General features: G+C 40.3%; 1 protein-coding gene across 18 annotated transcripts in view; it reads left to right on the top strand.

Annotated features, from left to right (window-relative positions):
• The window catches only part of SIK3 (SIK family kinase 3), a 262,659-nt gene that overhangs the window by 171,511 nt on the left and 74,230 nt on the right, over positions 1–16,918 (top strand). For all 18 annotated transcript variants that reach the window (XM_035264652.3, XM_078339525.1, XM_035264647.3 and 15 more), the window contains one exon: positions 10,603–10,764. In XM_035264652.3, the coding sequence (XP_035120543.1) occupies positions 10,603–10,764 (162 nt within the window). The remainder of the gene's footprint in view (positions 1–10,602; positions 10,765–16,918) is intronic.

Here is a 16,918-nt window from a genome sequence, read left to right as displayed (position 1 = left end):
TTATGCAGTTATGGATTTTAGTATATTTGATGTGCTTCAGTCCATTGAGTCATTCTTTTGATGCTGAAATTATTTCACTTAGCCAATGGGAGCCTCTTCAAGCTGACTCCTGTGTCCTTTTGATGTAATCTCAATAGTATGATATTTTCGTTGCTTTTAGGCAAGATGTCCTATGCTTATCTTGAACATTTCCTGTCCCGGACCTGGAATCAAATGTTTCCCCTAGCAACTCTGGGTTTTTTTCTTTTCTTTTTTTGGTACAGAGTCTCGCTCTGTTGCCCAGGCTGGAGTATAGTGGTGTGATCTTGGCTCGCTGCAACCTCCACCTCCCGGGTTCAAGTGATTCTCCTGCCTCAGCCTCCTGAGTAGCTGGGACTATAGGTGCACACCACCACACCTGGCTAAGTTGTGTATTTTTAGGAGAGACGGGTTTCACTATGTTGGCCAGGATGTTCTTGAACTCCTGGCCTCAAGTGATTCGCTTGTCTTGGCCTCCCAGGGTGCTGGGATTACAGGCATGAGCCACTGTGCCTGGCCAACTCTGGTTTCTTTAAATGGAAAGTAGCATTTAAAGACCAGAATATGGACCCCAGGGATGCTCGTTAGTGCTACTGGGTTATTATTGCTTAGAGGAGGGGACAGAGCTATGAAATATATTTATTTTTTAATAGGGAGGAAAATGAAACATGAGTTGATACTAACATTCCAATTAAAATGTAAGATTTCAGCATTTTTGCTTAATTTCTGAAATATTATATCTATTTCTCTTTTCTCCTGTGTTGAAAATTGTGGTTCCAGATAACTTCAACATAATCACTTTTTTGACGTGAGTGAGGGGAGAGACTGATTGACTGAAAGCAATACCAGTAGTATTACATATAACGAGGAGACTGTGGTTCTTTTTGTTCTTAGGATAGATTCCATGAAGAATTGTCTTACTATTTGGGCTGCTCTAGCAAAATACCTTAACTTTATGTACAGCTAGGTATTATGTACCATGAATCTGCTGATTTTTTACAGGTTGCTTTCAATTTTTAAAACGGTTTCTTCTGTTTGATTCAGTTCTGAATTGTTTCAGTTATGTAAGACATTATTTGTTTCCGAAGTTAAAGCTACAAAACAGGGTGCATTCATATGTCTGGCTTCCACCCCTTTTTTATAAGTAACAATTTACTTAACATTATTCCTTTTGGAAAATCTAAACAAATGCACACACATACATACACATGCATATTTGTATTTTCCCTTCCTTCCTACACAAACAGAAACATACTGTACATATTTTTCTATATCTTGCAGTGCTTCATGGATAGAAACCCATCCATGGACCAAAAATCCATGGGCAAGAAGGGAAGACACACAGGATAAGAAATTACTGTAATATAGTTGTTCACTGATGTCATAGAGGCAGATAGACTAAATGTCACCAAACACAAATTAGGGAGGAGATTTTCTAGGGCGGGTGAGGAGGTTAGGGTTAGCTTCAGAGAAACAACCTTTAAGCTGGATTTTAAAGGATAACCTTGAATTCCGGAGTTCAGGTGGGGATGGGGATGAGAATGGGCATTCCAGCAAGAAGCAAAAGCCCGAGCATGTTGGTGAAGCAGCAAGTACACATGCAGGTGAACCATGTTTATGAATTAGAACTATATATCGTAGGCTGAGAGATTTTGTTGAAAAGTTCTAAGTAAATGAATGGCATGACCAAAGAAATGTGTTAGAATAACTGGTAACAGCATAAAGGATAATACACAGAAAGGGAAAGATGAAGGATGAAGATGAAATGTTACATTGAAACAGGAGGCATACTGCTTAAATGTCAGTTGAAAACTTTAAATATAAGTTAAATTTAAGTAATTGGATGTTAGGAGTGAGGAAGAAAGAGGAGTTGAAGATTATTCCAGAGGTCCTTTCATGGACATCTAGATGATTGTAATAGGGATTCAGGAGGAGAACTAGGTTACAGCAGGAAGATAAAGAGAATGTTAGTTCAGGCCAGACACAGTGGCTCACGCCTGTAATCCCAGCACTTTGGGAGACTGAGGTGGGTGGATCACTTGAGGTAAGGAGTTTGAGACCAGCCTGACCAACATGGTAAAACCCCGTCTCTACTAAAAATACAAAATTAGCTGGGCGTGGTGGCATGCACCTGTAGTCCCAGCCACTTGGGAGGCTGAGGCAGGAGAATTGCTTTAACCTGGGAGGTGGAGGTTGCAATGAGCCAACATCACACCACTGCACTTCAGCCTGGATGACAAGCGAGTCTCCATCTCAAAAAAGAAAACAAACAAAAGAAGAGAACCTTAGTTCAGTTTGGTTCATGTTAAATTTAGATCTCTCTCAAAATTGTTTTAATTGTAAAGATGGGATCTCACTATGTTGCCGAATCTGATCTTGAACTCCTGGACTCAAGTGATCCTCCCACCATGGCCTCCCAGTGTGCTGAGATCACAATTGTGAGCCACCACACCTGGCCTAAATTTAGATATCTTCATGACACCGTGATGAAGTTTTCCAACAGACATTTGAAAACAGGAGTTTGGAGCTCAGGAGGTTAGGTGACTAGAAATAATGAATTTGGGAGCCATTTGCCTTATATATTGCCATTAGTTGTAATCTCATGCTAGTTAAAATTACTTAGGGACATGTATGTACTTGAGCTGTTCCCTTTGGAAGACCAGTGAGAGCTAGGATTGCAAAATTTATAAGAGTCAATATTTTAAAAAATCAAAAGGTACCTCTGTTGACTTGGAGCATGCAGATTATACTAGGAATCTGGTTAGAACCTCTGTTACAGGATTAGCCAACCAACTATTGCTAATATCCTGATGTAGCATGAGAAATATTTGTACTATTTGAGAAAATTTGAGTAACATTTTTGAAAGGCATTTTGGAATATATGAGATTCTATTTCAAAGGCTCCCTGGGTTTATGCTTAGTCTAGAAATACTTTTTAAGAAGCCATAAGAAAACAAATCTTTCTTTATACATTAATGTGAATGAACTTGATATGAAAAGGATGGCGTATTTTTTATGAAGACAACTTAAAAGGTGTGTAGTTTAGTAAAAAAGTGTGTTTTTGTAAAAGCTTGTCTCTTCTCTCATTGGTATTCCTTAATTTATAACAATAATAAATTAATAAGTATGAATAATTAACATCATTAATAATAAACATTAATTTATCATTATTAATAATAGTTTAAAGATAGGGTCCTGCCCTGATGCTGAGGCTGGAGTGCAGTGGCATGATCATAGCTCAGTGTAGCCTCGAACTCCTAAGTTCAAGTGATCTTCCTGCCTCAGCCTCTCAGTAACCGATTACCAGGTGCATACCACCATGCCATGCCTGGCTGAATTTGTTTGTTTGTTTTCTGAGATGGGGTCTCACTCTGTCACCCAGACTTGGAGTGCAGTGGTGTGATCTTGGCTCACTGCAACCTCTGCCTCCTGGGTTCAAGCAATTCTCCTGCCTCAGCCTCCCAAGTAGCTGAGGCATATGCCACCATGCCCGGCTAATTTTTTTGTATTTTTAGTAGAGATAGGGTTTCGCCATATTGGCCAGGCTGGTCTTGAACTCCTGACCTCAGGTGATCCACTTACCTCTGCCTCCTGAAGTGCTGGGATTATAGGCATGAGCCACCACGCCTGGCCTATGCCTGATTTATTTTTAAATTTTTTTGTAGCAGTGGGGTCTTGCTTTGCTGTTCAAGCTGATTTTAAACTCCTGGGCTCAAGCAGTCCTCCCACCCTGGCCTCCCGAAGTGCTGGGATTATAGGTGTGAGGCCCATGCCTGGCCTAACCTATAATTATTAAGTATCCATCATAGGCAGAGTACTATTTGATGTGTTATAAGGAGGCATGGAAAAAAATTAAAATATTTCTAATTCCACATTTTCAAAACTAAAGCATATCCTGTGATGATGTGTTTCACAGAGAAACTGTATTTTCTCAAAACTCTGAAGGAAAAAGTTTATTTGGAAGAGACAGAAGAAAATTTAGTGTGCTTTTTGCTTTATACCAAGTATAGACTTGGATATGTGAAAATAGGTCATACACGTTAGTGTGCCTTTTTGGATTACTTGAGAAGACTCGAATTCATTGAGGTGAGCTGTAGCATTTAGCATTCATTTTGCTAATAAGATCTAAGGTTCAGAAAATAGTTTTAAGAAAGAGGGATAGGAATTTATTCAATCATCTTTTGTTCTTTTAATAAATACTTATTAAGTGCTTCATATGTGTCAGATACTGTTTCATGTATTGAACAAAATGGTAAGAATGCCTGCCCTCATGAAGCTTGGTGACCAGCCTGGCCAATATGGTGAAACCCCGTCTCTACTAAAAATACAAAAACTAGCCGGGTGTGGTGGTACACGCCTGTAGTCCCAGCTACTTGGGAGGCTGAGGCAGAAGAATCACTTGAACCTGGGAGCCAGAGGTTGCAGTGAACCAAGATGTGCAACTCCAGCCTGAATGACAGCGTGAGACTGCATCTCAAAAAAAATAAATAAATAAAAAGGAGGAAATGGTTAATAGACACATCAACTTGGATGGTTCTTAAGTATATTATGGTGACTAAAAAACCAGGCCAGGCATGGTGGCTCATGCCTGTAATCCCAACACTTTGGAAGGCTGAGGCAGGAAGTTGACCAGCGTGGTCAACTTCACCAGCTTGGTGAAATACCCCGTCTCTAAATCATTAGTTAGGCATGGTGGTGGATGCTTCTGGTTCTAGCTGCTTGGGAGGCTGAGGTGGGAGGAGGTCAAGGCTGTAGTGAGCCATGATCGTGCCGCTGTAGTCCATCCTGAAAGACAGCAAGACTCTGTCTCAAAAAGCAAACAAATGAAAACAAGAAAATAAAAAAGCCAATCTCAAAAGGTTTCTGACTGTATGATTCCATTCATATAGTATTCTCAAAATGATGAAATTACATAAATGGAACACAGATGAGTGATTTCTAGGAGTTAGGTTTGGTGGGGCATAGAGGAACACACGTGGCTATATAGCGGTAGTACAAGGGAGATCTTTGTGGTGGTGAAATATTTTTGTATCTTTTTTTGATACAAAAGATTAAACAGGGGAAAAGGCAGGTACATATGTGAGAATACTCAGTAATGACTGAGTCTGAATAGTTGTATTTGCTACTGTAGAAATTGCAATGGTTGTTCCACAAATCTGCACATGCGATGAAGTGACGTAGAACTATTCATACTCTTTGTACCCATGTCAGATTCTGGGTCTTGATATTTTTCTATAATTATATAAGACTTAACCATTGGAGGAAACTGGGTGAAGGCTCCACGGGACCTCTCTGCTCTGTCTTTGGAACTTCCTGTGAATCCATAATTATCTCAAAATAAAAAGTTTTTAAAGAAGGATTGCTGCCTTGGCTGCTCTTTTGAGGAGTAATCCTAGGAGGTTATTGCAGAGATCTAAGAGAGGTAAGAGTTGCTGTTAAACGAGGCTGGTGGCACTGGAGTGCAGTGAAGATGGGGTGAGAAATAGCTGGATTCTGAATATGCTTTGAATGTAGAGTGAGTAAAATTTGCTGATGGATAGGATGCAGGGTGTGAGAACAAGAGAAGAATGAAGGATGCCATAAAAGTTTTTGGCCTGGTCAATGGAAGAGAGAAGAAAAGAGATAGTGACAAGAAGCAGCAACAAGGCAAGAAGCGTGGTAAGAGGTAGTTGGATTCCTGGCAAGGAAGACAAAATGACAAACCCTCTTCCTCTAGTGAGTGGCAGCCCACGCCTGGGAGTCAGAGGACAATAGGATATTAAAGTGAGTGCACTCCCATTAACCTGCTTAGAGGAGCTGAGTTATCTTGGCCTCGCCCTGCTTTTTTGGAAAGAAGCATTTGTTTGATAAACAGGAAGTCGTTTCCATGGGTGTAGGAAGAAGAAATGATAGAACTGAGTGGCAGAGCAAAGAATTGCTAGCTGGGGTTAGTTTGGAACTGGCACAAGTTTTTCAGGTGGTCACCTAAGATGAGCACACATCCTGCCTTCTCCCCTTTCTTCACTGAAATGTGAGGTTTCTGCCTATTGCTTGTTCTGCCGTCAGGGTATGTTCATTTTCAGCTAGTGTTTTGCATCAGCTGTGAGTCGTAGACTTAGCAGACAAATGGAGACACTGTCTGAGTGGAAAAGTGACTTATTTTAAGAAATGTTGGCTCCCCACCACTATCCCATTAGTGGCATACCTCTGACACTCCATTGAAGCTGGCCTAGGGAAGCTAAGACTGGCTTCTGTGTATTTTTGCTCTTTGAAAGGTTAGAACCTAAATGTACCACAAGATATTTTCTTTCTGAGTAAGATTGGGATAAAATTACAAACAGTGAATTCTGAAGCAAACTTATATGCTGGTGCTCTAATACTTTAGAAACTTCAAAATTGATTTCCTATACTTGTAGCAATATTACTCTTCGTGGGATATGGAAATCTCTTAGTATCACTCATTTCTTTTCATTTTGCAAGGAAAGGCAGACCAAAAATAAAGAAGACCAGTGCCAAGTTATGGTGATTGGAAAGTGAGAAAGAGAACTTAGACTCTTTTTGCTTTTGACAAGCGCTTGAAACAGGAGAATCATTTTTTTTTCCTTTTAATGGAGAATCACCTTATCCCTGTCTGTACATCCTTGGAGTAAAGTTCTAGTCAAAGACAACTTTGAATTTGTCCCAGACCTATAAAGGCAACTAAATAGATAAGTAGTTGATTGATGGTGAAAAAAACTTAGTGTGATGGACTTGACTTTACACAGCAGGTGTCTAATTGAGGTTTGCTTAGATTGGTTGGATGGGGAGGGGACAAGAATCTCGCTGGGGTTATGGCTGCAGTGTGGATGATTGGGATGAGGATACGGGTGGTATTCGTGGCTCAGTATTTAGGAGAGCTAGCTCACTGCATTGCCTGGAAGAAGCAGAACAACTCTAGAGTTCCTTGCAATTAGAGTTTACGCAGACAAGGTTCAACATATATTTTACTTTGCATATTGAGTGCATTCAGGAGCCATTTGGTTTCGTTTGCCTTCAGAAAGTACTGCAGTATTTGTTAAAATGCTGTGACTGTGTGTTAAGTCCAGGCCGGGCTACAGCTCTGGATTTCTTCACCGAAAGTTAAATATCACATTTGAACTTGAAGAATGTTTGCCGCCTGCCTCTAGAGCATATACGAATATAAAGCAGCCATTTGTCAGCAAGCAGCTGAAAGGCAATTTTCAGCAGGGACTGAAAACCGCTGCAGGCTGCTGGCTTCCTGGCACACCCACTAGACCTCATAGGTTTACAGTGAAAGCAAACCAATGGGAGTAGGGGTTGGGGGGATAAGATGGGCAAAAATCAGAGCAGAGGATTAGGTGTGAATGAGGTTGAGTCACCAAAAGGGGCTTGTATGTGAAGAGCACAGTGCTCTCAAAGAGAAGAAGAAAACTCGAATGCCAAACACAATGGCTAGGAGCAAGTATCTCATGCGAACACTTTTTTGAAAAAAGTGATTTGTTCTATAAGTGTATTTAGAGTCCAGAAAAAAAAGTGATTTATCTTCTTTGCATCTATAACTGTAGGGTGGACCTTTTAAAAAATGTCTTTTGCAACATCTTTGAAAGTGAAAGTTTTGACATATGAGACTCTTTTTTTTGAGATGGACTCTCTCTCTGTTGCCCAGGCTGAGTGCAGTGGCAATATCTCAGCTCACTGCAACCTCTGCCTCCCAGGTTCAAGCGATTTTCCTGCCTCAGCCTCCTGAGGTGATTACAGGCGCCCACCACCATGCCCAGCTGATTTTTTGTATTTTTAGTAAAGACAGGGTTTTAGTGTGTTAGCCAGAATGGGCTTGATCTCCTTACGATGCACCCACCTTGGCCTCCTGAAGTGCTAGGATTGCAGGCATGAGCCACCGCACCCAACTGACATATGATAATCAGAGTACATGTTTATTCCCAAATATTCTTTTCTGTCTTTGGGTATAGCATGCAGCAGAGTTCACTTCTATTTAGCAGATCAAGAGGTGGGGTTTTGGCAGGCTAAATGATTTGTCCGGGACAACCGATGTGTCATTGTAGAGAGAAAACAGAACGAGGCTGCATTCCACCAGCTTCTGGCCTGTATAACAGTTTTGAGAAATTTCCAACCATTTTAGGAAAACAAGGTACTTAGAAATTTATAAAGAGTTTCATAATAAAAGAAAATTACTTATTTTGGAAATCATAAAATTAATCATTCTGCAGCATTTAAGAAGCGCTTTGATGTGTTCTGGTAATTAGTATTTACTGCCAGACGAATGTCTCTTGGGCATTTTAATTAATGGGTAGCTTGGCCAAATGAGCTTCTGATGGTAAACCTTCATAAGAGTTTATTTTTATGTTTCTCAAGAATAGCTGTCTCTTCAAAGCTCTTTAATTAGACAAGGTTTAGCAACTAAAACATATTATTAGAATAATTAGGCCTTGGGTTAAGAGAAGTAGGGGTCAAAGCAGCAGGTACTGTTAGAAAATGGCCTTTTAAAACATAGCGTTCTACCTCTGATGGATGGCCAGCTCTTTCACAGCTTATGTTAAGTTACTCTCCCTAGTTGGGACTTCGTGTTGTTTAAAGTTCATAGCAGACCTCACCGGAAGGCTAAACACACCCAAGTGGGAGCTTACTTATCCCCACCTCTGACCTCCCGGGGAAAGCTTGATTCTAGTCCTTTTAACTGCTAAGTGGAAGACTTCTTATTTTATTCCTTTTTTCTATTAAATTGGTAATCTTGCCTATAACAATGACTTGGTTTTTTTGAGGGAGATGCTTCAAAAGCCTTGTATTGTGAACAAAAATCACAATAATTCCTTTGAGGATCTTTCTTTCTTTCTTTTCTTTCTTTCTTTTTTTTTTTTTGAGACGGAGTTTCGCTCTTGTTACCCAGGCTGGAGTGCAATGGCGCGATCTCGGCACACCGCAACCTCCGCCTCCTGGGTTCAAGCAATTCTCCTGCCTCAGCCTCCTGAGTAGCTGGGATTACAGGCATGCGTCACCATGCCCAGCTAATTTTTTGTATTTTTAGTAGAGACGAGGTTTCACCATGTTGACCAGGATGGTCTCGATCTCTTGACCTCGGGATCCACCCACCTCAGCCTCCCAAAGCGCTGGGATTACAGGCTTGAGCCACCGCGCCCGGCCTGAGGATCTTTCTTAATGATTTACATTACCTACATACAAGACATGATCTTAAAGTGACTATAGTATTTGCATTCCAGAATGTTACAGTCCTTGTGGTCGGAATGCAGTTTGAATTATTTTACAGTCTGCTCTGTAGATGGGTCAGTATCTAGCTCCTCTTCTTCAGCCTTCTCCCCTGCCTTTTCTTGCCACAAGCGTTCAGTCTTGGCAGTTATTGCTAGTAAATATGTGCTACCCTGAAATTCCTCTTCGTGGTGAAGGAAAGATACACCTGACTGGTCCTGTGAGTGAGATGTTGCCAAACAATTGTGTATTCTTACCAAAAGTACTGTTGATAAATAAACAGCAGTATATTTATCTATATTCCCTCATTTTTCACTTTCCTACCATCTCCGAATGCTTAGGATGGCAAATATGTCCTTTTCCCAGCTATATCAGTTAATTAAAGGACGGTGCTCATGAGACTATTAGCCATTTCTAACAGCACCACTGTATCACAGCTGACACTTCTAATCTCTTTAGCTGTCATGACCGGTCCGTATTGTTGGTTTGATAAAGAACTGAGTCACAGATATGTATGTCGTTGGTTTGGTCTAAATCTACTGCCATTATTGGAAAGTTCTTAAAGAACCTACTAATCCATCAGATCATTTTTGAATATTGAAGATAGCCTGCTTTATAGTATTATAGATTTTATCACATTTAAGTTCTTTTGCTATACCTTAGTTAACAACATGGCCAGTGGACTGATTTTATTTAAGTTGGTAGAACTTGACTTGGTTTTTGATTGATGCTATCTGTAAAAATTAACATTCTTCAAGGACCGTTTGGTAAGCCCCATAAATGCAGATATAAAGATATAAGTATATCACTATGCGCTCCAGAGAACAGTGACTGAGTGTGTTTTTATGTCAAATGGAAGAACTTTGAGAAAGCAGAAGAGATAGTAACCTAAACAGAGTGCTCTATCCAGCCCCTTAGCAGTGACTAATTTCTGTCCACTCTTTCCGTAAATGATTGAATATTGGGGCCTTGCTTTTTTATCTCCCCTTTGACAGGAAGTATTTCTGGTGCTTACCTTCACGTGTGTGTTTGTTCATGTCTATAATCTTCTGCAGTGGGGATATGAAAAGAAAGGTATTTAGTTCTGTGATCCTTGAAAAACACCTTATAACCCTCAGAACTCTCTTTTCCAAATGAAAGTAATGTGTTCTTATGCATGCTTTTGTGTAACAGGATTTATACTTAAAATAGTTTGGCTATTTATTACTAATAAATTTTTATAGCTGCAAACCAGGACTATCAATATGTTGTTCTGTCTTTGTTCATTTTGCTTCTTTAACTCATTCATTTGAGAGGGCCCCTTGTAGCCCTCCTTAAAAGTCTACCTTTTGAAATTACACAAGTGTCTAGAATGAAAACTGACTGTATTCTTCTTCAACACAGACCACCTGGTGGCCCATGGTAGAATGGCAGAAAAGGAGGCACGTCGGAAATTCAAACAGATCGTCACAGCTGTCTATTTTTGTCACTGTCGGAACATTGTTCATCGTGACTTAAAAGCTGAAAATTTACTTCTGGATGCCAATCTGAATATCAAAATAGCAGGTGAGAACTGTACTGAGGTTGTGTGATAGGGACAAAGGAGTTTTTCCTTTGGAACTCTTAAAGCAAGGGATTATCTATTTCCATCTATTGCGAAAGAACTGTTGTGAAAGTAAATTTAAGCTTTACAAAACCAGTCTGAAAATTGATAAACTTTAAAAGTATTTTTTTTCCCCCAAGACTGAGTTTTGTTGTCACTCAGGCTGGAGTGCAGTGGTGCAGTCTCAACTCACTGCAACCTCCATCTCCTGGGTTCAAGTGATTCTCCTGCCTCAGCCTCCCAAGTAGCTGGGATTACAGGTGTGTATCACTACACCTGACTAATTTTTATATTTTAGTAGAGATGGGGCTTTGCCATGTTGGCCAGGCTGGTCTCAAACTGCTGACCTCAAGTGATTCACCTGCCTTGGCCTCCAAAAGTGCTGGGATTACAGGCGTGAGCCACCACGCCTGGCTCATTTATTTTTAATGTAGTATCAGCTGGAACTAGGCTGGGGAGAAAGAAAGGAAAGGGTAATGTTGAAAATTATCCTTTTACCCAAAACTATTACTTTGGTTAACAGGTCCTTTTTAAATAGTAAGAAATAAAATATGTAATAAAGTAGAAAGGAAAACTGCTAAAATTGTATACCCTCCTCTCACCTTCACTTGAGAAGGTTGATTTATGTATTTATGTCACTGTTGACACAGAGAATACTTTTTTCTTTTCTTTTCTTTTGAGACAGTGTCTCACTCTGTTGCCAGCTGGGGTGCAGTGGTACAATCTCGGCTCACTACAACCTCTGACTCCCTGGTTCAAGGTATTCTCCTGCCTCAGCCTTCTGAGTAGCTGGGATTATGGGCATACGCCACTACACCTGGCTAATTTTTGTATTTTTAGTAGAGACAAGGTTTCACCATGTAGGCCAGAATGGTCTTGATCTCCTGACCTCGTGATCCACCCACCTCGGCCTCCCAAAGTGCTGGGATTTACAGGCGTGAGCCATTGTGCCCAGCCCAGAGCATACTTATTCTAAAGGCTATAATTTTGTGGTAATTTAGGAAAAATAGATCTTATAGTGGTTTATAGGCAGTCCAGCTTTTTGTCTTCTCAAATTCTACTATTCTGCTTATCTGATAGTGCCTAAAAAGCACTTTTCACTGCCTCGATCTGCTCATGGTTAATTTTAGTAAACTGTCAGCATTTTGCCTAATGAATACAAACTCACCATTTACTGATAGAAGAAAGTGACTGAAATATATATAGAAACTGTAAATATGAAAGTAAGCCATTCATGTTTGCTGACACTTTCCGGTATTGCATTGCGTATCCCTGTCTCCCCGATTAAAGGAAGGCCATCTCGTGTAGAAAACTGAAATATAGCTAGAATGTCACTGTCTTAAAAATGCAAGGTGTAAAGCAGTTCTAAGGATTTTCTTCCTGAGTAGAGGTGGGATTTGAGAGTTCGGATTTTTGTTACAGGTCACAGTGACCTAAGGGTACCTTTGCAGGGTCATGCTGCTTCTGACGGTTGCTTTTGGGTAGATAAGCTCCTTCACTTTCATATGCTAAAGAATCACCCAGCTTTCTACTTACCTGAAGCTGATGGCTACGCTTTTATTTAGAAGTTTCGCATCATTTATGAGTTCTTTGAGTCCTGCACTAGCTTATTACAGAGAGTACACAGGAATTAAAGGCTTTCTTTATCTTATATAAAATCATGTTTTTCCTTTGTCCTCATGTCTTTTATTTTCCCCAAATCTCTCTAGATGCTAGTAGTTCCTACAGAGGTGTGTGCATGGAAAGGCCGGGCAATTTCAAACCTTCTTTTGTAATTATTTGTTGTAGCTTCAATTAAATTAATAGTAATAATACCTGTTACACTTCAGAACCCTTTAAACTGTAATAAAATATTGATTAATGGCTTATCATGACTATAACAAATTACCACAAACTTAGTGATTTGAAAAAACACAGATTTGTTAGCCTGTAGTTCTGGAGGTCAGAAGTCCACACTGAGTTTCATAGGGTGAAAATGAAGACAGCAGCAGGGGCCACTCCTCCTGGAGGCTCTGAAGGGAAAATGTGTCCTTGCCTTTTTCAGCTTCTGGAGGTCACCTGCCTTCTTTGACTCAGCCCCTTCCTTCCATCACTCCAACCTATGACTTCCATCGTCCTATCTCCTACCCCTAATTCTGACCCTCCTGCTTCCTTCTTGCAAGGACCCTTGTGATTACATTGGGTTGTCTCAGATAATCCAGGATCATCTCTCTCCCACCCCCACCGTTTTCTGTTTTTGTTTTTGTTTTTGAGACAGGATCTCATTCAGTCGCCCAAGCAGGAGGGCAGTGGCATGATCTCGTCTCATTTCAACTTCAGGCTCCTGAGTTCTGAGACTACAGGTGTGCACCACTATACCCAGCTAATTTTTGTATTTTTAGTAGAAACAGGGTTATACCATGTTGCTCATACTGGTCTCGAACTCCTGGCCTCAAGCAGTCCTCCCACCTTGGCCTCCCAATGTGCTGGGATTACAGGCATGAGCCACTGCATCCAGCCTCATCTATCTCCCCATTTTAAGATCCTTAATTTAATCATGTTAATACAATCCTTTTTACCATGTATGGTAACACGCTTACAAGTATGGGGGATTGGGATACAGATGTATTTGGGGGGCCATTATTCAGCATGACACAGATATCATTGTAAGGCTCTTTGATTATTGATTAGGGTAGTGAGTTAAAAGAAGGCCCGCTTTATATTGTCTAGTTGTATTCTCCCTCTGCTGACCCAAGCTTAACAATTTTCTTAATGCTCCCTTGGTTCTTGATTTTGAATTTAGGATTATTTTGATTTAGTTAACGAAATTTCTTTCTTTCTTTTTTTTTTTTTTTTTTTTGAGATGGAGTCTTGCACTATGGTCCAGCCTGGAGTACAGTGGCTCAATCTCCACTCACTGCAACCTCTGCCTCCCAGGTTCAAGGGATATTCTCCTGCCTCAGCCTCCTGAGTAGTCGGGATTACAGGCACCTGCCACCACTCCCGGCTAATTTTTTGTACTTTTAGTAGAGACGGGGTTTCATTATGTTGGTCAGGCTGGTCTTCAACGTTTCACCTCATTATCCGCCCACCTCGGCCTCCCAAAGTGCTGGGATTACAGGTGTGAGCCACGGCACCATAGGCCGTTAAGGAAATGCCTTTAATAGAATGCAGCATAGTCCGTTAAGGAAATTTCTGTATCCTTTAGTTTTTACATTGAGAAACTCAGAGTAAAAACAAAGATTATTGATCATTGAAATTGGAAACTACTGACATATTTGAGTAAAGTTGTTTTTTTTTTTTGAGACAGAGTTTTGCTCTTGTTACCCAGGATGGAGTACAATGGCGCGATCTCGGCTCATCACAATCTCCGCCTCCTGGGTTCAGGCAATTCTCCTGCCTCAGCCTCCTGAGTAGCTGGGATTACAGGCACGTACCACCATGCCCGGCTAATAAATTTTTGTATTTTTAGTAGAGACGGGGTTTCACCATGTTGACCAGGATTGTCTCGAACTGTTGACCTCGTGATCCACCCACCTCGGCCTCCCAAAGTGCTGGGATTACAGGCTTGAGCCACCGCGCCCGGCCGGGTAAAGATTTTTAAAGACTTGTTTTAGTTAATAGTTAAAACAAATTCAAGAGGTCACAGTGAGAGTGTCTACTTGCTGATACATAATTACAGACTCCTGGGGTACTGGCAGCCAGCCTTGGGCTCTCTCTGTGTTAACACATTTACTTTGGCAAGATTTTTAAGTTCATTAACCCAAAATGTACATTTTTATTATTTAAGAGCAAAACAAAAAAATTAAGAGCACCTCTAGTTTTGTGGCCTGCTACAATACCTAACATTAGCTTTGCTCATGCATTCTTTCCCTTACCTGCCATCATTACTCAGTTTCTCAGTCATTGCCTGAACCTTCTTTCTTGCACATAAATTAAATAGAATTCTCATTCTCACCTGCCAGTTCTTTATTGAAATTAATGGACTAGTGGGAGAAATGCTTCTAGTTGCAGCCAACTAGAACATGACTAATTTTGGAGAGGTAGGTTGGATGTTTTTGACAGGATAAGGTCAGATAGGTAACGAAATCAACTTTAATTCTAAAAGCCCAAAGTAACTTTCAGATTTTTGTTCTTTTCAATGGCTTCCATTTTGATAATGTATTTTAAATCTCATTAAGAAGAAACTACTATATATGAAAGAAACATATAAGAGGGAAAAAGGTTTTTTTGGTTTTATTTTAAGAAGTTAGTCTTGACCGGGCACAGTGGCTTGCGCCTGTTAATCCCAGCACTTTGGAAGGCCAGCTCGGGCAGATCTCCTAAGGTCAGGAGTTCGAAACCAGCCTGGCCAACATGGTGAAACCCTGTCTCTACAAAAGTACAAAAATTAGCTGGGCCTGATGGTGGATGCTTGTAATCCCAGCTACTTGGGAGGCTGAGGTGGAAGAACCACTTGAACCTGGGAGGTGGAGGTTGCAGTGAGCCAAGATTGTGCCAGAGAGTAAGACTCCATCTCAAACAAAAAAAAAAGAAGTTAGTCTTAAGCAGCTCATCTTTAAAATAATCAGATATGCTGCAGTAGGAAAATAACTTGGAACTAATAAAATTCAGATTAGAAAGTGTAAGATTCATGTTTTTATGCCATTGTTTGCCTAAGTGGTTTTAATGAAAATACGCATCCAATTCAGTGTAGAAGACGAATAAATTGGTCTGTGAATATTTTTGTTTACATTAATTTATTTTTACTTTTATATTAATTAATGTGGCAATTTACATTTGATACTGTTTATTTGTTTGTTTTGTAGAGACAGAATCTCACTATGTTGCCTAGGCTAATCTCAAACTCCTGGTCTCAAGCAATCCTCCTGTCTTAGCCTCCCAAAGTGCTGGGATTATAGGTGTGATACACCATGCCTGCCCTTTGCCCTCTTTTTTAAGAGCCTGGGTCACCTTCTCTTGCCTAGGCTGGAGTGCAATGGCATAACCATGGCCTACTGCAGACTCAACCTCCTGGGCTCAAGTGATCCTCCTACCTCAGCCTCCCAAGTAGCTGGGACTACAGGCATGTCCCATCATACCTGGCTAATTTAAAAAAATTTTTGTAGAGATGGGAGTGTCACTGTATTGCTAAGGCTGGTCTCAAACTCTTGGCCTCAACCATTCCTCCCTCCTCAGCCTCCCATAGTGTTAGGCTTACAGTCATGAGCCACCGTGCCTGGCCTCCATTTGGTATTTCATACTGTAAAAGTCTAGCTGTCACAATTGTCTATACTAGTTCTCTTCGAGAGAATATGTGTTCCCTGGATAGATAGATATTAGTTATAGGTATTATAAGTTATAATTATAGTATAAGTTATATCTTCAGTTATAAATATTATAAGATTCAGCTGAGCATGGTGGCCTGCACCTGTAGTCCCAGCTACTTGAGATCACGGAGTCTCACTTGGACTCAGGAGTTTGAGTCTAGCCTTATAGTGATGCCTTCTCTACTGAAAATAAGAAGGATTCAACCATTATTCCATCATTTATGGTTTTTTTGTGCTTAATTCTTATTTATGAATTTTTGCTCTTGTTCTGTTTCTAGAGCGAATAAAGCCCAGGCGAATAACTTTGTTTTCTTTCTGGTTTTAGAATTATTAACAACAAATCTATGTTCTTAACGGCAGTAGCAAACCTGTCTTGTGTAGAATTTTAAAAAGATGTTTTTATCATTAGTAATACAGAAGAAGCCTCAATTATTTTCAGAATGTAGAATTTTATGACAAGGAGAGGTGGCTCATGACTGTGATCTCAGCACTTTGGGAAGTCAAAGTGGGAAGATCACTTGAGGCCAGGAGTTTGAGATCTGGGGCAACATGGTAAGATTCCATCTCTTTTTTATTAAGAAGACAAAAGAAAAAAAAAGAATTCTGTTTCTATTGGAAGTTACCAAGTCTAGGACTAAGAATTTGTGGAGGTAATCTAGAATCTTACCTGTTAACAAAGTCTCCTTCCATAACGGCACAGAAGAGAAAAAAGTGTGAAACGTGACTCCAGCCCCAGAGAATTGAGGCTATTTGGGCAGCAAGCATCTAGATCTTTGAAAAGTTAGAACACCAAAATTATGCTTTGCAGATACATAATGTAGTTCACAAA

This window comes from Callithrix jacchus, chromosome 10 (genome assembly GCF_049354715.1).
Source record: "Callithrix jacchus isolate 240 chromosome 10, calJac240_pri, whole genome shotgun sequence".
In the NCBI taxonomy this organism is placed as follows: domain Eukaryota; kingdom Metazoa; phylum Chordata; class Mammalia; order Primates; family Cebidae; genus Callithrix; species Callithrix jacchus.
Note: the sequence above shows the minus strand (reverse complement) of the source record. Positions and strands in the feature narration are given on the sequence as shown.